The sequence below is a fragment of the Patiria miniata genome, unplaced genomic scaffold, assembly GCF_015706575.1.
Source record: "Patiria miniata isolate m_02_andy unplaced genomic scaffold, ASM1570657v1 HiC_scaffold_3, whole genome shotgun sequence".
Taxonomy (NCBI): domain Eukaryota; kingdom Metazoa; phylum Echinodermata; class Asteroidea; order Valvatida; family Asterinidae; genus Patiria; species Patiria miniata.
Genome location: NW_024037069.1, coordinates 24,757,182 through 24,783,634, shown reverse-complemented (window position 1 = coordinate 24,783,634; position 26,453 = coordinate 24,757,182). Strand labels below are relative to the sequence as shown.

Here is a 26,453-nt window from a genome sequence, read left to right as displayed (position 1 = left end):
ACGAGCGAGGCCGGAAATATCAGGGTGTGCTACCCGCAGATGACAGCCTGAACCCGTCTGGCATTGAAGTTTGTGAAAAACAATCCCACGCCTTGGTCAGGTCAATGTCAAAATAATCCCGGCACGAACTGGTTAAACTTTCAAGAAGTGAGTTGGTGGAAGATGAAACATCCATGGAATAATCAAAAGAGGATTTGAGGGTCACCCAAGGTCCCTAGAGCAATCAGAAATCAGGAAAAATCCTAACAAAAATTCCTGAAATCGTGAAAAATCCTGACAAACCTAACCCCTGACTTTCACTTATATGCCCTCCAAAACACCCAAACACCCAGACCTTCCCTTCACTGACTGAGTGACACAGGCAACTTTCTCTGTCTGTCCCGGCCTTGGATCTTTTCACAAATCCGTCCCCCCAAAAAATAATCCAGTATTCATCCCAGTCAAGGTAGCCTGAACAACACGGTAGGGGCGCTGAATACGGAACACAGGTAAAACAGATTGGCATCCTTCAAGAAAAGAGAAGTATCGATGTGTGAAATGAAGTTGACCCCGATTACAAAATGAGGATCTGGAATTCAGGCTCGGTGTGATTTCAAAGCTTGGCACGGTTGATGAACAAACAGAAAATAAGAAAGTGACAAACAAAGCATGCAAGGTCCTCCAAGGTTTTTATCAACAATGGTTGAAGGACAGATTTAGGTCTAGATAAAGTGAATGGCAATTAGTAGGAATTCTGGCAAGAAATTCATCTAAGGTCAAAGAAAAGGAAGGATCCTCAAAGTGTGACCATCTTCGTTTTGTTGATTTGTGCACCTTGGTCAATTGTGTAAGGCGTATGAACACCAGTGTCTCCCCTGTCCATTCCATTGTGAGGTGGCCCCTGCCCACCCCCCCCCCCCCCAACAAATTTCACCTGCCATCTCATGCTTTTCCTCCTGTAAATACTACCAAAGAAATAAAATTGCAATAAAAAGTATAAATACAAAAACAACATTGTATTTAGTATAAAGCTTGGACTTATTTGCGGCGATTTAGTTTTTTGTAAAAAGTCACATGGTCAGTGTTTCCACTCTGGAGGACAAAAAGCTGCATCAGATATTTTCAATACAATTTCATCAATTGTTCGGGTGTATGTGGGCAATTCCATGAGAATGTGCACATGGCTAAAAAAAAATTGGAAAATTCATGAAAATCTTCAAGCTTTATAAACATTACAGTTCGTCAAATGTGGTATCAAATTAAAAAGGGCAACATCACCTTTCATTTGAGTGACGTTACAGTGAGATGCAATATGGTTACAGGTGTATTTATTTAGTAATAAACCCTTTATTTTGGCAATTAAAAAGAATTTTCCATCAGTGCACAAGTATGAGGACAACTTTCAAATGCAAGGTATTTAAATTGTTTCCATAAACCTGTGTTATGTGAGTTACCGATAAAAAGCATATTGCCAAACCAATAGAAGTTTATAACGCTGACTTTTTTGTGTAATTTAAATAATTAATTAATTAATTCCAAGGGATATAAGTCTCATTAACAGCAGCACTCAAATTTTACCTTTTAACTTTGATGTACTAAGTGACAAGGCCAGAAGCAAACAAAATTACCTGACAAGTTTTTTCAGTAAGTGCAAAAATATAGGACCAAAAAAACCCCCAAATATAGTAGAAGTGATGTAAACTCTTATTGTTTATTTGAAGATAATAATATCACATAATGTACATACTCATTCACTGTTTACATGGTGAAAATGGTACATTGGAAAATTACAATTGCAATAAGATGCACATTTCTATGCGGAAAATGAACGTTTGATTTGGTTGCAAAGGCATCCAAATAAAACATTTTTGTTGTTTGTAACAATTTTTAAAGTCTAGTTTGGTAACAGAAAGCACTGGACCATACATGACCAGTCCAGCAGCCCAATGGGTACCTGGAGCCCTGGGCAGCCATAACATGCATGGAACAGCATCAGGTTTTTTTCTGATTGTAATTTTTTTCAACGCAATATGTTTTGAAAAATTAATATATTGCACACGCAATGATTTGACTAGCCGATGGTTACATTCAGAATGCTAGCACTCCAATGAATAGCTCAGTCGGTGGAGCACAAGGTCACCAACCTGTGACTTGCATCCAAATCCCTACTTTAGCTCAATTTCTTTGTTAACAGGGGTAAAAAAAGGTTATGAAAACACCCTGGATGCTCCAATGCAAAATGGACATGACGGACTGCATATTTTCGTGAATATTTTCAACAAAGCAAGGCACGGTAGGCTGAACTCTGGTGCGTTAAGCGAGACCATACTAGGCACCTCAAAAAGATCAGTAGTACTTTCTTTGCGTTTCCCAGGTCATCCTTTGCTCAAATACACTGATGAATTTGTTGGTGGTATGCAGGAGGTGTGGTTCCATCCAATGCAAGAGGGTGCTGACTACTGGGCAAGTAGCTCAGACGTTAGAACACAAAATACTCTAACAAGAGTGGTGCCATCGTAGTATGAAAGAGCACACAGTAACTAGTTGCATTGTAAAAGTTGTTGAAATGAACAATTTTAAAGCCAATTTATATAAAAAAAAAAACCTCCTTGTTAATTGTTACTTGTGGTGAATGGGAAACTAAATCGGCATAAAGATGAACATCAGTTTATACAGATGAGCATTTCACAAGTTCAAATGCAGCATTTGCCATTTTTGATAAATAATCAGTCGAGTGAAAAAGCACTAGACCACAAGTCTAGTTCTGACAGAGAAAGCACTAGACTGCGGGACTCAGTCCAGGGGTTCTATTTGGAGCCCAGGAATGGTGCAGGACTGAATGAAAACGAAGAGATTTGGGGGGGAAAAGGACTCAAAAAGGTGGGATAAACACTGTATCAAACACAAGACTTATAACTCCTAATGTAATCCCCCCCCCTTATTTTTTTAGTTGTGACGAAAATGAGAGCAAGAAACCCCCTCCCCCCCAAAAAAAAGACAGCAGTTAAGTGATACAGTTCGTGTTCCGAACTCCACCTTCATTCATCAAAATCTTTCATTTTGCCAAAAAGTACATCTTCCCTGGCTCATAAATGAGATGAAATAACATTTAAATAAACTTTAAATCGGAGACAAGTACACATAGATGTTCGACCCATTTATACTTCGACCAACTATCAGTATCATCAGTTCGCATTTAGCCGATTTTACATTTTGGTGTAAAACTGCAGGTAAACGGGGGTGGAGGGGGGGGGGGTGGGGTTAAAAGAGAGACACTATTTGTAGAAGGAGAACTTCAATTATTATTGATCCGTTAACAGGCCAGGGTAGGTGCAACACCCATTGAGAAAATTCCAAAAAAGTTATTTTCAGACAAAAGTTGAAAAAATAACAGTGGGATATATAAAAAAAAATGGAATGAAAAGAATGAACAGTGATTTAGCATAACTTGGCTAGAAACGTCGATTAGGGACGTTGAAATCAAAATATCATTCAGCCTTCATTAGACTAACGTAGGTGAGACTTCTTTTGAGAAAAATTCTGAGAAACTTTCTCGGTCCCTGGCAAAAAAGTAATCGGTGATAAAAAAAAAATAAAATATAAAACTGGAACAGGAATAAAGAATTCCTTGGCTATGAGGCCAAGGTTAAGTAAATGATGTTTGATCGATGGATAATTCCTTTGCAAATTGAGCTGTAAAAGCCTGTTTAATCATCTGGAAACTACTTCATAGAAAGGATTTTTTTTACCTTAGCCACCAAAGTCTTCAAACAGTCTCTAACATGCATGCAAGGTTTTCAGCCATACATATTATCGGAATCATATCTCTTGATACATATTCATTTCACTAATTTCCTGTCTATCATTTGTAAGTTGATGGTGAATGAGAACTGACATCCCACGTGTTCCAGTTTCAGTGAGGGGAAATGAGGACAGATGTCACTTTTAGGAGTCATTTATGTTATTGTAGGGGTCCGTGTCTTTTGAGAGACTCTGTAGTCGTCATGTGAAACCGTGATTTTATCATTTCTCTTTATAGCATATAGCGACATGTCACTGCTGTTCATCCACATGTAGTACAAATAGTTCCTTCGAGGAAAAGTAATAATTTAAAACCGTTTGGATGCATCAATCCCTAATTCACTTATTTATATAATTCCATCAATGTGTGAGAATGTATCCTGTAACTGTTAGAGACACTTTTATTGAACTAATAGTAACAAGAGAGGGGTTGTGTGGCACATTAATCTACGTGTGTTTTGCCATCTTGGAAAGTGATGTGCAAGACCGTCCTTTTCGGATCAGCTGCCAATGTGTGAGTACATTGAAGAATAGTTTGTGTCCCAAAACCTAGCTTTTGATGATAATATTCTTAGATCTATCGCATGATTTGTGTCTCATGGTCACACATCATTATCCCTGATACTATTGGCACAACAGAACTCTATCTATTCAGAGACATGGACAAAAAGGGAGAAATGTTACAAGAATGAATCACGCAAGTGACGTGCATGACTGAGCACCATCAGACGATAGAATGCGGAAATGTACAAACTTTTACTGTGAAGTTATTCACTAGTCCAACACAAGGCTTTCACGTCAGTCCAGGCTTTGTGAGAACATAATGTTTGGTACACAATGAGTGAATCCTTTCCTGGATGCCATCCAAAGTTGACTCAACCACTTTGGTTTATGAACGAGAATGCCATGGTTCACAGGTACAAGTATACAAAGAAGAGAAAAGTATGAATGGAAGGTTGAAGCTAGCTGAAAAAGTACAAACTTTTTTTGTTGACGCGTAGAGTTGCACAAAACCAAATGTTATTGAGAGAACCTCAATTCGACCAAAATAGTCTGGTTCCAGACAAGCATACTTAATCAATTTTCCAGTGACTAGACCCAGGCGTCTTTCTGAACTGCAACAGTCAATCTAATGCATGCATGTGTAGTTCCTCGTTATTGTTTAAAATATCGAAGTTAATTCAAATCTTGAGAATAATTTGTTTCAGTTGTCGCCTGCTCAGCAGGCTGATGATGATGATGATGATGATGGTGATTTTGATGATGATGATGATTATTATTACCAAGAATGGTATCTCAGGAGGCATTCCCATAGGGTTGTGCTCAAAACTGTTCAAACTTTCATGACCCCTAACCCCCTTCTACCTCCCCAACAAATTTTCATATATTTATGTTTTGGACCACCAGCAATCGATCTAGCCTATTTGTGAAATTAAAATTTTTCTTCTAAATAGGAGTTAATTAGGGACACATTGAAATATCTCCTTAATTTAACTTGTCTCCGTAAGGTATAACTTATGACAAAAAATGTCTCTTTAACCCCTTTTTGCTGGCAACCATCCTCAATCCTCCAACATTTTACGCTCATGTTCAAATGAAGGATACCCACTGCCTCAATCCTTCAAAATCCTCCATTTTTACAGCCCTGCCTCTCAAAATGCACTCATCCTTAATCCTCCAAAATCTTCCTCTTCTTCTAACACCATTCAGCCTCAATCCTCCAACATCAACCGAGACTGAATGTCCATGCGCCCTAAATCCTCCACAATCCTCCAAAAATGTATGTTGCATTAAGCCTCAATCCTCCAAAATCCTCCAAAACCACATTGAGGAAGGTAATTAGAGTATACGGTATATTTACAGGAATTATGTATAATATTTAATTCAATATCCAATCTAGTTCCCAAAAATAGCACACATGTTAAAGCACGGCGTCATTATTTTTCAAGCCTATTGAATAGGATGGTAAAAACAACAAATCTCGAAAGCAAAAAAACAAAGAATTGGAGGATTTCTTACCTGCTACGCAGATGAAGGTTGTGGCACTGTAGAAGCAGTTTTCATTTGGACGACAGGGACTACTCTGGCATGGGTTCAAAACAGGAGCTGTAAAGACAACCAAAACAATGCACATTTAATGAAATGAACATAAACTGTTTGAGTAAACTAAGATATGAGCCTTGCACTGCAAAACCCAATGATAAATATATGCCCATCATAAGTAATGTGCAGAGAAGTTTCAAGTTGATTTATTACACATTTCAATCTTTGTGTGTAGTACATACAGAACACATGAAGGTTGATGGGGCGTACTCCAAGTCCCCATTTTATTACTACATGTTGCTATTCAAATTTCGCACACATGTTTTTTACTGGTTTCTTGAAAAGATCCAAATCCGCTTAAGGCCCTGTCACACTGTCTGTGATCTTATATGCGCTCTCACTGCATCCTTGAAAAATAGCTGGGGCGCAACAACATAGGTTGCCAGATGGGCGCCAGAGAGTCTTAATGGTCTCCGATGAGCGTAATGACGCATTTCGGGTGCTGTGCGAGCGTGAATCGTGCGACATTGAAATGGCATTGAGGCAGCTTAGGCGCAAGGTAGTCGACGTAGTCTTCATGAGAAAGTAACTTGACTGCGATGAACTTGTAGAATAATTTTTTTTAACTGGACTTTGTATTGACCATTTTGTCGTGGTATTTATACAGTGCAAGTGACGTCACATGAGCCTATTTTGGTCAAATAGAGAGCGCGACGCGAGCTACTAGGACGTATCAACAGCGAGCAGAGCGTAGTGTGGGCGCAGTGACAGCGCAGTGGCAGCGATTAGATCAATTAATTGGGCTTGACAGGGGCGCATACAGAGTGAGTTGAGCGCATCGTAAGCGCGGGAAGAGCACAGTATGAGCGAAGCTTGAGCTTCTTTGAGACAGAAAGTTTTCATTTTATTGCGTCCTTGCTGCGATTGTTAAATTTATGGAAAAAAATTGGTCGCCGTAAGGTCTCCTATGAGAGCGCATATAATGTGACAGGCCCTTTAGCTAACATTTCAACAGGTTATCTTTTTACTTTAATAAATCAGATTTGTATTGCTTTTTTTATTTTTAGAGGAAAATGACATGAATGTTTATTGTGAAAAAGTGGATTTTTTTTTATTAACATTTAGATTTCCTCTAACGACACATATGATACATAAGAAAAGCTTGCATAAGCACTGCTTGTGTATGCAGTTGTATAATTTTTAACCTGTTTGTGTCCGAGAGTTGTTGCTTCCACATTAAATTACATAAGTACCACACATATCCCTGTTCTAGATTTCAATGTTATTTAACACAAATATCAATGTCTAATGTATTGGTATTTCTGTGTTATTCAACACAAGTATTTGCCTGTTTCATAACAAGATTTTGTAACACTGGTTACTAAACAGTTTATTATTAAACACTCTGGCTCAAGGCTCAGCCTTTGTATCCTGTGAACACACTATGCTGAAGTCAATGGCATTCTGTTAAAAGCCTCCCGCAATTTCAAACTGCTCTTTCAGGCGCAACCAGGAGAACGAGCCTCTTTCATTGGTTACTGATAGTAGGTGCAGTGTTTGCACTTTGCATCAATGGGTATTGCACTTCCTTTTGTGTGGCTTGTGAGACCGCAAACCCCTTCAGTGAGGTAAAAGTATCAAGGTTGATAAGTTATTTGGTTGGGGCACAAAGTCATTGAGGAAAATATACTTTGTGACAAAGTTCTACAACTCTTGTCTTTCTGAAGTAAAGTAAAAGTAAAGTCTGCTACGAGCCAATGTGGCCCATCAGGCCGGCGTTTATCTCCGGTTTCAGTAGCATGAAACGACTGAGAATATTTCTACTCCCCCTGGATGGGATGCTAGTCCATCGCAGGTTTAACTCCCCAGCTAATGCCGATAGCCATTTATACCCCTGGGTGGAGAGAGGCAAGTGGGGGTGAAGTGGCTTGCCCAAGGACACAACATATGGACAGCAGCTGGATTCGAACCCCTGACCCTCTGATCATGAGTCACGAACCCTAACCACTAGGCCACACTCAGAAGACCTAAGCAATAATTCCTTTGACCTACAATATACGCTCATCATTAACACAAAACTTGTTCTGCTATGGTTAGCACAGATTCTTCACGACGGGCAAACATAGCTAAAAATAGGCCCATCCCTGCCATCCTGAAAACTTCTATTTACATATATGTACCAGAAAATCTTTCTGAAGACGTGATTTTCATCAACAAAACTCTTTAAACTCTGATAGTCTTTTCCACCATTCAAAAGTCTGTGCAAATGTAACCACTAATGCTGCAAGCTCTTTTGGCTGTAATTCCACGAAACAAACAAAATTCATGGCTAGATTTTTACAACTTTAAGCAGTTTATTTGAGGACTTGAAGAAAAACCTGACTGGTCGCTTACTTGACAGTTTGATGGTGAACTCGCAGGTGGCCATGTTATCTGATGGATCGGTGAAATTGTACATGACGACCGTCTCGCCAATACCGAACACGTCCCCAGGGATACGATTGCTGACTACCGCGGGGGGCACCCCGGAATTATCGATGGCGGTGGGTGGATTCCACATGATGATCATAAACTGGTTGCCTGCGGGAATGACGTATGCCTGATCCAACGGGCAGTTGAGGATCTGCGGTGGGGTGACGTCCTCTGTAATCAAATCAAATCAAATCAGCTGCATCAGATCAAATCACATCAAGCTAAATCAGATCAAATTATTCAATGTTTTTGCGTCGGGGTGATGAACATTCAATATTGGGTTTTGCCTTTCACCAACATATTTTTATTAACACTCAGTGTTGTCCCGAGTGATTGTGAGAAAAAAAATTACTTGGGTTGGACTCGAACCCACGACCTCCTGCTTACTAGTGCAAACATCTTACCACTTAAACCACTGAGCTTGCTGGGGTAAAAAAAAGAACACGGCAAGCTCAGTGGTCGAGTGGTAAGACATCTGCACTAGCAAGTAGTAGGTCGTGGGTTCGAGTCTCACAATCATTCCGGACAACACTGAGTATACAGTGTTAATAAAAACTATGTCGGTGAAGGGCAAAAACCAGTATTGAAAAATCAGATCAAATCCAGCCAAATCAGGATGAATTAAATCAAGCCAAATCAGATCAAATTAATCAAGACAAACAAAACTAGTCAAATCAGACACAATCAGATCAAATCAAATCAAATGTAATCAGATCAAATCAAAGGTAAAATCACAATCAACCAAGGTGACATCAAGGTGAAATCAGCACTTTAAAAATCAATTCTTCTCAGCCGAAATCACAGGATTAAGCCAAGATAAGAGGCTGATAATAAAATCCAGTTGTCAAACACTGTCCGACCATTTACCGTATTAATTTTGGTGGTGGTTAGTCAAACTTTGTACTTCAAGAACATTCTGAATCAGTGAAAAATGAATTGTGCTGCATGCTGTTCATTTTGTCCAAGCATTTCTTGTTTTAAGATCAAACAATCCAGGTATACTCAATCAAGTCAAATCAGAACACATATTCTAAGCATACGATTCTCTACTAACAGAGCCTCAACCTATATTTCACAGAGACTGTAAGCAGAAAGTGAAGAAAAAGGTATGCTAATGAGGACAAAAACTGCTTAATTAGTATCAGGACAACAGAAATCTCCATGCGCCCACAACTGTTAGCACATCCACGCCGTAAAAAAGTGCTTATTTAAGCTTAGCACATCTTTTCTGCTAAATATAACTGTTCAGCAGCCCCATGAAAAAAATCCAACGAAGAATGTTGGTGAGGCATATACATCTTCAGTACCCTGGACATACTCACCTTCTCGCTGTACGTTGATCTCAAAGGAGCAGACAGCCTCGTTACCAGTCTGGTCACTGAAGGTGTATGTCACTGTGGTCCTGCCCTCTGGGAAGGTTTCCCCCGGCTGGTGACTGCGGTCCAGGGACGGTGCCGCGCCGGAGTTGTCGGTAGCCGAGGGCTCCTGCCACGTGACCATGATGTCACTTTGCTGTGTCAGTGGGAGGGTGACGTCCATATCCGATGGGCAACCGGTGATGACGGGTCGTATGTCATCCACTGTGGGGTTTTAACAAATCACAGTCGAGATCAGGACAGTCACAAGTCATCACAAGTTGATCACAGAGTCAATCACAAGACAATCGCAAGACAATCGCAAGACAATCACAAGTCATTGGCAGGTTATTCCATCGGAAGGTAACTGCAAGTCATCACACCTCATCGAAAGCCATGACAAGTCAAGACCAGTCATTCCAAAGTCATACCACCTCAAGTCAAATGACAAGCAACCTAAAGGAACTGAGACGAATACATTCCTTTGTCAGCGTTCATCCGGCTACTTGTGGTCTGACTTGCCACTTGACTTATGATTGACTTGTGACCATTAATCTGTGGTCTGGTTTTTGTTTATTTAAAGCTTTCATAATCTACATTTTCTTGTTAAATTAGTTCCCACAAAGATATAACTGTTTATGTTACGCATGGTTAAATACAACAACCCAAATGGATTAACAAGAGTGACAGTTTAAAAGTTTGGTGGAAGTATCCCGAGTTCTATTTAGGTAAACAGAATTAGAACGAAGTAGAAAAACCCTTTTAACTCAATTTTAATACACTGGTTGTTTGATTTAAATCACTTGAAAATTCTTTTCTTTAAATCATTCAAAAAATCAAAAGTCATGTAAAAGTTTAACAATCACATGATACGCTCGTCAATAAGAGCTTTTAAAGAATTTTAACTCAATTTTAATACACTGATGTTATCATTCCCCCCAGTATGCTCTCATGATAGTTGATATGTTCTGGTCTGCTACACTGTTACCAACTTCCCAATGAGTGCTGTATGCAAATTGTTGATTCATGCATGGATGCAAGGCATGTTACATAACTCCCTAGCATAATTTACTAGGAACCATACCCATCCTGGCAAATTCCAACACCATATGGGAAACTGCGCACACACATATGTTTGACTTTGATTCTGGAGGTGTGCCCAACCCAATGTAAAAGACCGTCAGTTTAGGTGTACTGTACCCATCCTGACAGATTCCAACAAACCATGCCGTTGGGGTTTGATGGGTTTGGGGAGGTTATGGTTAAAGAAGAAGTGTCCAGAGAGTTCATCATTGATTACAATGTAGTTACATGTACAATCAGCAAACTTTGTTGTTTGAACAGAAATAACGCTTGAACAGATGACGTGGTTGTCTTCCTGTGTGAGTCTTTCACTCATGTTCAGTGTTCCATAATTTCATAAATCCCTCGAATATAATGAAGCTAGTGAGAGTGGGAGACGGTTAATTTCTCTTTCCCGTGGGGGAATGTTAACTGTCCTTTCCCACAATCCCCTGAACAAGTGTCAAACCGTGGCAAGTTAATGTAAGCATCAAACAAATGTCAAAGTATGAACTTGTTATAAGAGTACTACACCAAGAAGAATGCAATAATGAAACACACAGTATAAACATATGCAATGTCAAAATACACAGAAACCTCATACATTATTGTATTATATAACAGAGAAACCAGCCTCGTAAAAGCTGATGATACAAGTACATGAAATTGATCCTGTGTGAAGAAAGACTGATGGTTAACGATGCAGCAAAGAGATGTATCCAAGTTAATAAGGACAGATAAAAGGATTAAATCAATTCCCCCAAGGATAACAAAAATTCCCTTCATAAGATGGAACTTTTGCGTCGGGGTGATGTAAATCAAATTAGGTTTTGCCCTTCATTGACGTATAAACACTGTATACTCAGTGTGTTACCTCCCCGAGTGAAAGTTGGAAAAAATCACTCGGGTGGGACTCGAATCCACGACCTCCTGCTTTCTAGTGCAGATGTCTTACCACTCGACCACCGAGCTAATGGGATCGGTTGGCTGGTTCAAATCTAATGTACATAGCAGCGGGTACCGCATTAACTATTCATAAGATGGAATTTTTGCGTCGGGGTGATGTAAATCAAATTAGGTTTTGCCCTTTTCCCTTGTTAATAAAGAATGATTTGGAGGTAATTATTATATCAATATCATATTTGGGTTTATGCTAAAGAGATCAGTTGCTCAAGGTGGCATGAAAACCCACACAGGGATTGGGGTCAACTCAGTAAGACAGACAGATCAGATGGTGATCATCAATTACCTAAAATCAAATAATTAATGGCATTTAGGAAACAGATTTAATAAGTTCAACATTTGAATGAGCAGAATCCCCCTTCTAGTTGTTATTAAAAATCAACACATGTAATGCATATCAACTTTGGCATGTACAAGATAATGAAAACAATATTTCTGGGAGACCAAATAAAGTTTAGAGTTAGTTATCGCTTTTTTTTCTTTGAAAGGTTTCTTCCGTAATTTGTTAGCGGGGGAAAACCTGTTAAATGAAAATTTTCAGAAGACACCGTTATTCACAATTTCAGGTTAAATAAGTGAATAAGATTAAACTGTATGTTTGCTGAAATAGGACTGCAGTACAAGAGCTGAGAGAAGATAGATTAGAAGCCCGAAGGTCATGGAGTCTGGCGGGCTATGGTCATGACAACTACCTAGCAACACGTTGACAACAAAGGCACATTCAGCCTGGTTCCCCGCATTGTCGGTGAACGTATAGACGACCCTAGTGGAACCCGCCGGGAACATGATCCCCGGGCTATGGGTCTTGTTCACAGTGGGCTCTAGGCCGGAGTCGTCGATGGCAAAGGGCTCCCTCCAGGTGAAGAAGATGCCCAGGTCAATCTCAGACAGCAGTAACGTCATGGTGAAGTCCGAAGGACAGTTAAAGATCATTGGTGGCATGTCCACTGGACCCGCGTCACCAAGATGGGAAAAAAAGCAATTATGTATAAAACTGGACATAATACCATGCAACACAATCTCTTTGATTTGCTATTGGTTTGCTAGATATTATAGTTGAAGTCAAGTCCTCACACGCAAGTCACATGTCAGTCACATGTCAGTAACATGTCAGTAACATGTCAATCACATGTCACTCGCATGTCACTCACATGTCAATCACATGTGTCAATCACAACAAACCATCCAATTTCAAGTCAAGAGTTATTTAAATACACTGTGACCGAGGCAATCTTTTCTCGTGGTGCATCCCCTGTTTCTCGTGACATGGATTTGACATGTGATTATGGTTGTGATGGACTTCACTACACCTCTACCAGATACACGTCGATAGAAATGACATCCGTATGTATTTAATTAAACATGAATTTTCCACGTTCACTACATTCTACTTTTTATATCAGAATACACATTATATTCTATATCAAATTAGGGGTATATATCCCCTCCACCTTTTGACCGGGGGGGGGGGGGGGGGGGGGGAGAGGGGGGCTATTAGATCATCCCCCCCCCCCTTTTTCATGGTGAGAAGCAAAAAAAGATGATTTTTAGGTATTTTTTTAACTTCCCAACAACCAAAATGTAAACAATTGCACAGAAAAACGGAGGGAAAATGTACAAAAGCTTTAAATACGCCATTTTGATGAATGAATGATGCTATCCAACCTAGTTTACAGACTGTCTAAACAGCGCCCCCTGTGGTCAGTGTTGGATCTCTTCATGAACCCTGGCCAGATTGCTGAAGACAGACTATGGAATCTGTCATTATAGTTGCATTCCCTGTGTTATTTTTGAGTTTCGTCCCAAAAAATATATTCCTTTTCGAAATTGCAATTTTTCTAGCAATACAAAAATAAATCTCACTTTTGAACGAGACCTCGACTGAAGGAAAAAAATTTGCCCATGTTTAGTTATTGAATTATTACTTTGCAATTTTGAATTATTGGCTGCCAGACAATAATTCCATTCTCATTAGGTAGGCTGGTTCCTGCCCTACAAACAGTATCGATAATATACAGACCGGGAGCCAGTCTGCTTGCAAGGTGGCTCAGTTTGTGCCCCCCCCCCCAATTTTTTTTCTTTTTCAAGAGGGTTGCAGACTTCGAAAAAAGGGGGAAAAAAGGAGGTTTTGGAGGTTAAGAATAAAACATACAAGTTGAAAATTTATTAATAGAAAAAAAAAATTGAGTTTGTTGAAGAGCTTGGGGCCCTTCTGTTACACACAAGGAATACAGTGTGTCAACAATAAAATGTCGGGTGTAACTTATTATACTGATCAACATGGTGGGGCAAGGCCCTTCTTGCTCTTATGTATTCAATTTGATATTTTGTCATGGCAAATCCAATTTGAAGGAGTAATGCGAGATACACAACATGTGACTGAGTAACCAACCTGGGGCGAGCTTGACAAAGAACACACAGAGAGCCTCGTTGCCGGCCGCATCGGTGAAGGTATAGACCACCATGGTCACGTTCTCGGTGAAGACGCTGCCCGGCTCGTGGGTCCTGGTGAAAGTGGGAATCTCACCGGAGTTATCGGTGGCCGTGGGCTCATCCCAGGTGGCCACGTTGGTGCCGGGGGTTAGGTTGATGATGGAAGGACAGGTGGTGATTTCTGGTCGGATGTCGTCTGATGGAGGAAGTGATAAATGTAGAGTCATAGCGTTACTCTGAAAGTGTCTTTTTGGAAAGTTTTGTGTGCTAAAAGGGACCACCTTATCGGGAAGTTTGCTATTTTAAGGAAAATTTGGACTGAGCTGTGGGGACTTTCGATTGTCTCCATGACATTTTGGTCCTTACAACTGTATCGTACAACTGCTGTGTGCTTCCATAATCTCAAAGACTGTGTGTCCCTTTGGTGTTAGGCCTATGCACTCAGTACAAACGTCCCCCTCAACGGTAACCGAAAAGAATATTACTACACAAACACATGAAAACACATGAGTTTACTACACGATGGACAATTTTTGATTTGGCCACATGTTCCACCATCTCGAAGAGTATTTGTAACAAGCTATTGTTGTCATCTTTGAGGCGTTCTGGCCCAATGAGACAGAACTGGGCAAAGGGGTAAATGAAGGTTTGCAGGAATTAGAAAGGAGAATAGAATTCTCTTTACAAAACTGTTTGTTGCACTTCAATCAGATATTCCATTGTCAAAATATGGTTGTTGAAAATTTGTATTTATCGACATGTCAAAAAAGTAAAATACTGAGAAGAAGGCTTTTAAAGTGTCCAGTTTTGTATCTGTGAAGATGAAAGGTGCCAATTGTTTTTTGGTTTCTTAAAACCCTTTATTCCACTTTTTAAACAATATTTCTTTAACCCTAACTCCCTACTGTCTTTTACTAAGTGCTTGACCAAGTCCGCCAAAATCCATCAATCACACTGCTTCCAATGCATGCTTTGCTTTAGGCCTCCAGGCCCAAGTCCATCATACTCCATCAATATTAAGTCCAACCAGGCCTGCAGGACCAAGTCCCCCAAAATCCACCAAAATGGGGGGATGGATTTTGATGGAGTTGGGGAGGTTAGGGTTAATCTATGTGTAGTAGACAAATCAAAGATTACAAATATCAATAAATTGGGAAATTGGACAAACATTACCCCCATTTGCTTGTTTGCATTTTTCTCCACTATGGCCTATGCCCAGTTCCGTCTCATTTTGCCAAAATGCCTCATATCTGATCAAAAGTCATGATCTTATTGGTCAATTCACACTGTTGGAGCAACAGGCAGGAAAGGTCCATTTTAATTCACTCCTTTCAGTGATTTCTTAAAAGATGACAAACCTCGTAAACGAATCACAAGGAACACACAGTTGGCCTGGTTCCCCATGGCATCAGTGAACGTGTATGTCACCATGGTGGAGTCCTCAGTAAAGACTGCGCCCGGTTCGTGTGATCGGTCCACGCTGGGAACCTGACCGGAGTTATCGGTGGCCGTGGGCTCCGTCCAGCTGGCTGTGTCGGTGCCGAAGGGGAGGCTGATGTTGGAGGGGCAGTTCAGTATAAACGGCGCCACGTCATCTATGGGTAAACCAAAAACAAAATGTACAGGAAGTTGACTTATGATGGCATGATCAATATGTCTGCTGCTATGTCAGATTCAATCGTACAAGTAGTCCCAACAAGCTCGGTTGTCTGGTGGTGAAACATCTGCACTTGTAAGCAGGAGGTCGTGGGTTCAAGTCCCATCCAAGTAAGGTTGTGAGTTTTTGGTGTGAACGCTACAGCACAGTGCTTGTAAAATTATGCTGGTGAAGGGCAAAAGACAATATTGAAAATTTACCATAAGGTAGATTTTGTTTGGTTTTACGTGAACCACTGATTGTGAACAGTCTTATTCTTACAAATCAGTGCGTGATTTTGCTGTGAAAAAAATTACCATGTATGATGTCTACATTATGTAAATTATTATTTATTTTTTAACTTTTGAGGAAATTTCACCCAGCTTTTAACCCTCCCTCTCTCTCAGTGACAATCTGGAGAGATATACCCTTTACATGTATGTCAAAATATATCAGGGGACAGGCTTTAACAGGTCTGTAAACTGGCCTCATATTGGTACAATTGACAGGCTGGGGTAGGTATGTTAACTGAGGGTACCATGCCTTGACTGACATTGATAGATGTGGTGGGTCAGCGCTGGTGAGTGCCTGTCAAACCGGCCTCATATTGGTACAATTGACAGGCTGGGGTAGGTATGTTAACTGAGGGTACCATGCCTTGACTGGCATTGATAGATGTGGTGGGTCAGCGCTGGTGAGTGCCTGTCAATGATGGATTTAGCTCAGTAACAATGAAGGCACAAAAGCTTCACTCTTGCATTCCAGCCAAACAAAGGCATCACCCTTTAAAATGGCTGCTACACAAGCTGTATCAGTATAATATGGTAACCCTATCTATCAAACCACTTCAACAGGCTTTAACAGTTATATGGTTTAATTCCAAGGGGTTCTGGTAGTTGGTGGCCAGCCTGAACAAAAGCTATGGGAGAGGAAGTGGATAAATTTGTTGGTTTGTGATCAGTAGGAAGGTTAAAGTTGTCACAATTGCTGATCAAATGTTCGCTTTGAAGACATTTCTTGAGTCTATGTCAATAGCCATATTACTTATTGTTATTAACTATTATTATTTGTTATTATCATTAACCATGCACTCACCAGCAACTACATTAACCACAAACGAGCAGTTTGCCTGGTTCCCTGCCGCATCGGTAAACGTGTACGCCACTGTGGTGTTTCCGTCACTGAATTCGGTGCCAGGCTCATGAGTTTTGGTCACACTTGGAGGCTCTCCTGAGTTATCAGTAGCCGTGGGCTCTGTCCAGCTAGCCAAGGTGGAGGCGAACGGCAGCAAGATGTTACCTGGGCAGTTACTGATGACCGGCGCTGTCTTATCTTTGGTGATAAAAATAGGAAAAGTCAAACTACAGGGTGAGTAAAAAAAACAACGAAACCCTAATGTCGGGACCATTTTTGTAGTGAAGTTCTGCATGTAGCACTTTCAAAATCTAGGATATGAAAGCCCAATTCATAAGCTTTCGTTTAGTACAAGAATCATTCAAATCACTCATGTACTTTTCAAGTTACGGAGTTTTAAACACAGATGCCGTTTTAGGGTTCTGTCCACGGATCACAAAAAAGTTCAGTGTTCTTTCAGCAACACGAAAACAAATCACAAAAGGATGTGTGTGAATTGTTTTCGTTTTGCTGAAAGAACACAGTCGTTTTTTGCTATGATTCCAAGGTTTGGCTTTGTGTTTTCCTTTGTCCCTGTAATATAACACTCTCCCATAGACTAAGCACACAAACCTGCGTTCGAGGACAATAGGCACCTTCCTTCGAGGATCAATGGCCCCTTTGTGCTCCTTTTGTTGTCTGTCCTCAGGCGTAATGCCATGCAGGAACACACACCTTTTGTGTGATACGTGGACAGAACTTTAAAACGGTGGTTGCGTTTAAAACTCCGCAACTTGAAAAGGACTTGAGTGATTTGAATGATTCTTGTACTAAAAGAAAGCTTATGAATTGGGCTTCTATATCCTAGATTTTGAAAGTACTACATGGAGAACTTCACTAAAACAATAGTCCTGACATTTGGTTTTCGTTTAATTTTACTCACCCTGTAGTCAAACTGGTCCCAGGGCACACACACAATTCTGTTCAATTGATTCATAATGGCTATGCACTAGAAGTCTTTTCATGCATCTGGTCAACACAATGGGCTAAGTTTAGTCGGGGTAACCCTATACAATAGAACTGCCCAGCTTACTTAGCAAGCCAACAAGGCTAGTTGAGAAGACTTGTTGAGAAGACTTTTCATAAACAATGATCAAATTAGGAAACTGTGGATTTACCAAATGTGACGGTGACGAGAAAAGCGCATACAGCCTGGTTCCCCACACCATCAGTGAACGTGTATGTCACATTGGTATTTCCCTCTAGGAAACTGGTGCCCGGCGCGTGGGATTTCAGGACTGAAGGGGGAGAGCCTGAGTCATCGGTAGCCGTCGGTTCCGTCCAATTGGCTACCGTCGCACCCAGGGGCAAGGTGATGTTGTCAGGACAACCGCTAACAACAGGTGGGGTTAAATCTTCAAAAAATTAAGGAAAAATTACAAGGTTGACTACAGACTCTGAACGATTATATGATCAGTTAGTAAATCAGTTTGAATCAGAATGCTGTTAAGCTAACTAGAATAAGGAACCAGTATTTGTTGCAAAGTTCTGGGAAAAAGAAACTTTATATTATCGTAAGTTGTATTGTCTGAGATGGAACTGTCCTATGGGAAAGAAATAGGAAAATGGGCCGAACAAACACCTGTGTCCGAAATCTGGGCCACGCTGCAGTTACACATGTAACTGCATGTTTGTAGGTACAATACACTTCATGCCCAATTTCCGGATAGTATCGCCTCCCGTTAATTTTTTTATCCTAACAAATTTTTACGATGAGAAAAATCTTCAGTGTTTTCATAAAATTAAAAAGCCTGAATTACGGTTAGAGTAACAGACTCATCAACAAAGAAGTTTACTTCTTATTTGAGAAAGTCGAGGAAAAAGTCTGAAAGACAAGTACACCATTCATGACACCATTCAATCATGTCCCTGATTCAACTACACAACTCCACTACTAACGTACGTGGGAAAAAAAATAAGGTATTATCGTCTTTTTTTAACAACTGCCAGTGAAATGTATCACTTATGCTCTCTTCGCCATCCTCAAGATCATCATTGTGATTTTTAGAGCATTGCATTTCTACAACTAAATCTGAAACCTCAGAAAATCGTGCAACATGTGGATTTTACTGCAGTCAAACTCCACGTGCAACGGCCTTGAAACTCTGTACGTAGCTAGTCATGTCATATATTAATGACTAATCTCATTTCTAGCCGTAAACTATTCCAATCCGGGCTTACTTATGTGCGTTTACCACACAATATGTGCACTGACGACTGGTAGAACAGATTAAAATTGCACTCGCAATACAGATGTCACCGTGCCGTTTTCATCAAATTTGTTTACATTTAATTTTAAAAATTGGGAATTGCGGGGAAAAAAACATATGAAAAAAAACCAAACAAGTCAGGTGTGTTAACAAACACAAATGCCCCGCAACCGTGACTGTTCCCATGACATAACACCACTCTTTTAACATAAACTTACATGTACATGTACCTTGGTCACATGGAACGTTCATTGACAGCATTAGTGTCTTCTGTAGGTTTTATATGAATTAATCCCTAATCCCTATGATCTCAGAATAAATACCAGATTTCTATTGTTTTAGCCACTGTGACCTTGACCCTTGACCTTTCGACCCCCAATGCGATAGCCTATTTGGATTACCAAGAACGATCCACAAACCAAATTTTGAAGTTCACATGTAAAGTATTTCTCAAGTTATCGCGCTGACAAAATTTTCTTTTGTTTTAGCCACTGTGACCTTGACCCTTGACCTTTTGGCCCCAAATGCAATAGGCTTCTTAGGATTGCCAAGGACAATTCACAAACCAAATTTGAAGTTCATATTTGAAGTATATCTCAAGTTATCACGCTGACAAAATTTCTTTTGTTTTAGCCACTGTGACCTTGACCCTTGACCTTTTGGGCCCAAATGCAAAAGGCTTCTTAGGATTGCCAAGGACAATCCACAAATCAAATTTGAAGTTCATATGTAAAGTATTTCTCAAGTTATCGCGCTGACAAAATTTCTTTTGTTTTAGTCACTGTGACCTTGACCCTTGACCTTTCGGCCCCAAATGCAATAGGCTTCTTAGGATTGCCAAGGACAATCCACAAACCAAATTTGAAGTTCATATGTAAAGTATATCTCAAGTTATCACGCTGACAAAATTTCTTTTGTTTTAGCCACTGTGACCTTGACCCTTGACCTTTTGGCCCCAAATGCAAAAGGCTTCTTAGGATTGCCAAGGACAATACACAAACCAAATTTGAAGTTCGCATATAAAGTATTTCTCAAGTTATCGCGCTGACAAGATTTGTCCGGACACACACACCCACACACAGTCGTTTTTTGCTATGCTTCCGAGGATTGGCTTTGTGTTTTCCTTTGTCCCTGTAATATAACACTCTCCCATAGACTAAGCACACAAACCTGCGTTCGAGGACAATAGGCACCTTCCTTCGAGGATCAATGGCCCCTTTGTGCTCCTTTTGTTGTCTGTCCTCAGGCGTAATGCCATGCAGGAACACCCATACACACCCACCCACCCACGGAAGGACAAGGCGAAAACAGTATGCCCCTTCGGCTTCGCCGCGGGGCATAAAAAATTTGAAATTTTGGGAATAGATTTTAAAAAGTCGCTTTTCCGAATTAAAATCAGAAAAATTTCATCTCTGACGAAAGGGACTATGGACTGATCTCTGGGACCAGCAAGATATTTTGATGATAATGCTCAAGTCCACCACAAATTAGTTTTGATTTGAAACTAGCCATCAACATCAGATGAGATCAAAAATGAAAGAAAGCAAGGGAAAATCAACTGAGGGAAAAAGCAATAAAGACAAAATTTATTTAAGAAGCAGGAGATGACTAGGAGAAGACAAGAAGACTTTTAATATAGAGTGATCAAATTAGGAAACTGTGGATTTACCAAATGTGACGGTGACGAGAAAAGCGCATACAGCCTGGTTCTCCACACCATCAGTGAATGTGTATGTCACATTGGTATTTCCCTCTAGGAAACTGGCGCCCGGCACGTGGGATTTCAGGACTGAAGGGGGAGAGCCGGAGTCATCGGTAGCTGTCGGTTCCGTCCAATTGGCTATCGTCGCACCCAGTGGCAAGGTGATGTCATCTGGGCAACCACTAACAACCGGTCGGGTTACATCTTCAAAAATTACAGAAAAAAATTACAAGGTTGACTAGAGACACTGAAGGATTTTAAGATCACTCAGTGAATTACTCTGAATCAGAATGCTGTTAAGCCAATTAGAATAAGGAACCAGTATTTGTTGCAAACTTCTGGGAAAAAAAACTTTCATATTATCGTAAGTTATTGTCAGAGATGGAACTGTCCTATGGAAAAAAAATAGGAAAATAAGCCGAACAAATACCCGTGTCCGAAATCTGGGCCACGCTGCAGTTACACATGTGCATGTACATGTTTGTAGGTACAATACACTTCATGCCCAATTTCCGGATATCGCCTCCCGTTATTTTTGTTATCCTAACAAATTTTTATGATGAGAACAATCTTCAGTGTTTTCATAAAATTAAAAAGCCTGAATTACGGCTAGAGTAACGGACTCATCACAACAAAGAAGTTCACTTCTTACTTGAGGAAGTCGAGGAAAAAGTCTGCAAGACAAGTGCACCATTCATGACACCATTCAATCATGTCCATGATTCAACTACACAACTCCACTACTAACGTACGTAGGAAAAAAAATCAGGTATTATCGTCTATTTCTAACAACTGCCAGTGAAACGTATCACTTATGCTCTCTTTGCCATCCTCAAGATCATCATCGTGATTTTTAGAGCATTGCATTTTAGTACAACTAAATCTGAAACCTCTGAAAATCATCGCGCAACATGTGGATTTTACTGCAGTCAAACTCCATGTGCAACAGCCTTAAAGCTCTGTAAGTAGCTAGTCATGTCATATGTTAATGCCTAATCTGATTTCCAGCTGTAAACTACTCCAATCCGGGCTTACTTATGTGCATCTATCACACAATATGTGCACTGACGACTGGTAGAACAGATTAAAATTGCACTCGCAATTTAGATGTCACAGTGCCGTTTTCATCAAATTTGTTGAAATTTAATTTTACAAATTGGATTTTGCGGGGAAAAGATCATATAACCCCCCCCCCAAAAAAAAATTTAAAAAAAAAATTAAAAATCGAAATTTTGGAAATAGATTTGAAAAAGTCTTTTTTCCGATTAAAATCGGAAAAATTTCATCTCTGACGAAAGGGACTATGGACTGATCTCTGGGACCAGCAAGATATTTTGGTGATAATGTTCAAGTCTACCACAAATTAGTTTTGATTTGAAACTAGCCATCAACATCAGATGAGATCAAAAATGAAAGAAAGCAAAGGAAAACCAACCAGGCATGCAACTGGAAAGTCACACAAAAAAGAGGAAATTCAAATCTTTCCAAGACTTTGTACAGTGTTTTTCTATTTTTAATGGCACACATGGGAAGTACAAAAAGAGGAAATCAGCTGATCCGAGGAAAAGCTGCATGCCTGACCAACGGAGGGAAAAAAACAATTCAGAAAAATGTAGGAAGCAGAAGATGACTAGGAGAAGAAGAGAAGACTTTTCATATAGAGTGATCGAATTAGGAAACTGTGGATTTACCAAATGTGACGGTGACGAGAAAAGCGCATACAGCCTGGTTCCCCACACCATCAGTGAATGTGTATGTCACATTGGTATTTCCCTCTAGGAAACTGGCGCCCGGCGCGTGGGATTTCAGGACTGAAGGGGGAGAGCCTGAGTCATCGGTAGCCGTCGGTTCCGTCCAATTGGCTATCGTCGCACCCAGTGGCAAGGTGATGTCGTCTGGGCAACCACTAACAACCGGTCGGGTTACATCTTCAAAAATTACAGAAAAAATTACAAGGTTGACTACAGACTCTGAACGATTTTAAGATCACTCAGTGAATTACTCTGAATCAAAATGCCATTAAGCTAACTAGAATAAGGACCAAGTATTTGTTGCAAACTTCTGGGAAGAAGAAACTTCATATTATCATAAGTTATTGTCAGAGATGGAACTGTCCTATGGGAAAAAAATAGGAAAATGGGCCGAACAAACACCCGTGTCCGAAATCTGGGCCACGCTGCAGTTACACATGTGCATGTACATGTTTGTAGGTACAATACACTTCATGCCCAATTTCCAGATATCGCCTCCCGTTATTTTCTTTATCCTAACAAATTTTTACGATGAGAACAATCTTCAGTGTTTTCGTAAAATTAAAAAGCCTGAATTATGGTTAGAGTAACAGACTCATCAACAAAGAAGTTCACTTCTTATTTGACAAAGTCAAGGAAAAAGTCTGAAAGACAAGTACACCATTCATGACGCCATTCAATCATGTCCATGATTCAACTACACAACTCCACTACTAATGTACGTGGGAAAAAACATCAGGTATTATCGTCTTTTTCTAACAACTGCCAGTGAAACGTATCACTTATGCTCTCTTCGCCATCCTCAAGATCATCATTGTGATTTTTAGAGCATTGCATTTTTACAACTAAATCTGAAAAACTCCGAATCACGCAACATGTGGATTTTACTGCAGTAAAACTCCATGTGCAACAGCCTTGAAGGTCTGTACGGAGCTACTCATGTCATATGTTAATGCCTAATCTTATTTCCAGCCGTAAACTATTCCAATCCGGGCTTACTTATGTGCGTTTACCACACAATATGTGCACTGGCGTCTGGTAGAATAGATTAAAATTGCACTCGCAATTTAGATGTCACCGTGCCGTTTTTTATCAAATTTGTTGAAATTTAATTTTACAAATTGGATTTTGCGGAGAAAAGATCATATAACCAAAAAAATATTTAAACAAAATTTAAAAATCGAAATTTTGGAAATAGATTTGAAAAAGTCTTTTTTCCGATTAAAATCAGAAAAAAAATTGCATCTCTGACAAAAAGGACTATGAACTGATCTCTGGGACCAGCAAGATATTTTGGTGATAATGTTCAAATCCACCACAAATTAGTTTTGATTTGAAACTAGCCATTAACATCAGATGAGATCAAAAATGAAAGAAAGCAAGGAAATATCAACTGAGGGAAAAAGCAATAGAGACAAAATTTATTTAAGAAGCAGGAGATGACTAGGAGAAGACAAGAAGACTTTTAATATAGAGTGATCAAATCAAGAAACTGTGGATTTACCAAATGTGACGGTGACGAGAAAAGCGCATACAGCCTGGTTCCCCACACCATCAGTGAACGTGTATGTCACATTGGTATTTCCCTCTAGGAAACTGGCGCCCGGCACGTGGGATTTCAGGACTGAAGGGGGAGAGCCTGAGTCATCGGTAGCCGTCGGTTCCGTCCAATTGGCTACCGTCGCACCCAGGGGCAAGGTGATGTTGTCAGGACAACCGCTAACAACAGGTGGGGTTAAATCTTCAAAAAATAAAGGAAAAATGACAAGGTCAAATAGAGACACAGCCATACGACAAGGTGTGAATCACTCCGAGTCAGAATGCTGATAGCTTAAAGATATTAAACTAGGAACCGAACTAGAATAAGGACCAGTGTTCGTTGCAAACTTCTGGGGAAAAACTTTATATTATCTTAATTTATTGTTTAAAATACACTGCAAAAGATATAATCCAAAAAGAAAAGGTCATACCAAACAGACGTGTGACAGTGAAGACACACTTGGCCATATTGCCCGCTGCATCAGTGAATGTGTAGCTGACATTAGTTGATTCATCAGCAAACACAGCTCCTGGTTCATGGGATTTGATGACCGCTGGAACTAAGCCAGAGTTATCTACGGCCGTAGGCTCTGTCCAGTTGGCTACATTTTGACCGGCGGGCAGTGTGATGTCGGACGGACAGCCGGTGACCATTGGGGGCATAGTATCTGGTGCGTCTGCAAGTCATCAAATTCAAAGGAACATAAATTCAACAAATTATTAGTGCCCTGGGAAAACATTCATGTTGAGCATTTCAATTTATATCACGTACTGAATCTGACATTTTGGGATTTGTAGTTAAATGTGATTGTTGCAGCTTAATAAACAGGACTTGTCCAAACTAATTCTTTTATGTTTAATCCCTTATAAACTAAGGATTAGTTGCCAAAACGTACCTCCAAAACCTTCAGATTTTACTGATACTGAGAGTCAGCACAATCAAATTTAGAATTTGACTTCCAAAAACAAAAAAATTCAGAAAAAAATTTAAAGACACTTTAATACATCAAACCATTTTATAGTCTGACCCCCCAAAAAACAACAAAAAAATGGACAAGGCAAATCACCCTAACAATGAGTCGATGAGAAACATGCATTATCCTGTATTTTAATGTGGCTTCTTTTTAGGACAATCCCTAGGTTGGTGTTTAGGGAACTAACGTGACTCTCAAACTGTGTAGGAGTGTGACGGTTTCAAACTTTGCTTTCATTACCAAAATCTCACAGAAAAAAAAAAATCTAAATCTAAAAAGAGGCAACATTTGATCATAAAAAGCTAACTGTGCATTTAAACAAAAAAGAGAGACAAGTGTAACAGGAAAAAAATTTACCCAAAACTGTGAGTGTAACACTGACTGGCTGACTGACGATCTCATTGGCAGTGCCATAGGCCACTGCAGTAGACACTGACACCGTGTAGTTGGTGTTAGGTGTCAGGTTGGGCAAGACTATCGAGTTCTGCACTTTGGGGGTGGTGAATTGTCTAGTTTCGTTGGAGCCCTGCACGACCACCAAGTACACGTCAAAAGTGGAGTTGGGGGGAGTCCAGGTGAGGAAGGCCAACGAGGAGGTAACATCAGTGATACTGATGGAGCCGGGTGGATCCAGAACTGAAATGAAATGTAACATTGAACGAAGGTTATTTCTTAGCAACTTCAACCCTTTCGTGACTTTCTTCTGTTCGCCGTTACTGGGACGTTTTCATTCCTTAGTGTCCATGGCATGGATTATAAATAATGGACACTTTCAGCTTACATTTTTTCCAACATTTTCAAGATTCCTCTTTCAAAAAACGTTAGTAATTGCTTAGGCCTACCAAGTATCCGCGTGACAGTGAAGACACACTTGGCCATATTGCCCGCTGCATCACTGAATGTGTAGCTGACATTAGTTGATTCATCAGCAAACACAGCTCCAGGTTCATGAGATTTGTTGACTGCTGGAACTAAGCCAGAGTTATCTACGGCTGTAGGCTCTGTCCAGTTGGCTACATTTTGACCGGCGGGCAGTGTGATGTCGGACGGACAGCCGGTGACCACTGGGGGCATGGTATCTGGTGCGTCTGCAAGTCATCAAATTAAACGAATCATTAGTGTCGTAGGAAAACCTTTACTTCACAGTCAGCATTTCATTTTATACCAGGTACTGAATCTGCAGTTTTGTGATATTTAGCTAAAATGGACTTTTGTGGCTTAATACTGAAGACTTGCCCGAACATTTCATGATAGATTCCTTACAATGATTACTTGCCAAATCAGACTTTATACATATCTCCTTCAGATATTGCTCATACTGACAGTCAACTTAACCACAATCAAATCTAGAATTCAACTT

The 26,453-nt window shown here is 40.1% G+C and overlaps 1 protein-coding gene across 23 annotated transcripts in view; it reads right to left on the bottom strand.

The window, feature by feature from the left end:
• Positions 1-26,453, bottom strand: part of LOC119738257 (mucin-17-like) — a 77,023-nt gene that overhangs the window by 17,315 nt on the left and 33,255 nt on the right. For 16 of the 23 annotated variants that reach the window (XM_038213077.1, XM_038213085.1, XM_038213078.1 and 13 more), the window contains 14 exons: positions 25,936-26,181; positions 25,451-25,729; positions 24,551-24,796; positions 24,085-24,321; positions 22,521-22,757; positions 20,797-21,033; positions 18,036-18,272; positions 16,840-17,076; positions 15,467-15,703; positions 14,068-14,304; positions 12,368-12,622; positions 9,618-9,875; positions 8,218-8,466; positions 5,800-5,886 (listed from right to left, as the gene is read on the bottom strand). In XM_038213077.1, coding sequence (XP_038069005.1) covers positions 5,800-5,886; positions 8,218-8,466; positions 9,618-9,875; positions 12,368-12,622; positions 14,068-14,304; positions 15,467-15,703; positions 16,840-17,076; positions 18,036-18,272; positions 20,797-21,033; positions 22,521-22,757; positions 24,085-24,321; positions 24,551-24,796; positions 25,451-25,729; positions 25,936-26,181 — 3,279 coding nt within the window. The remainder of the gene's footprint in view (positions 1-5,799; positions 5,887-8,217; positions 8,467-9,617; positions 9,876-12,367; positions 12,623-14,067; positions 14,305-15,466; positions 15,704-16,839; positions 17,077-18,035; positions 18,273-20,796; positions 21,034-22,520; positions 22,758-24,084; positions 24,322-24,550; positions 24,797-25,450; positions 25,730-25,935; positions 26,182-26,453) is intronic. The other 7 variants (XM_038213067.1, XM_038213086.1, XM_038213081.1 and 4 more) reach the window with 6 other exon arrangements.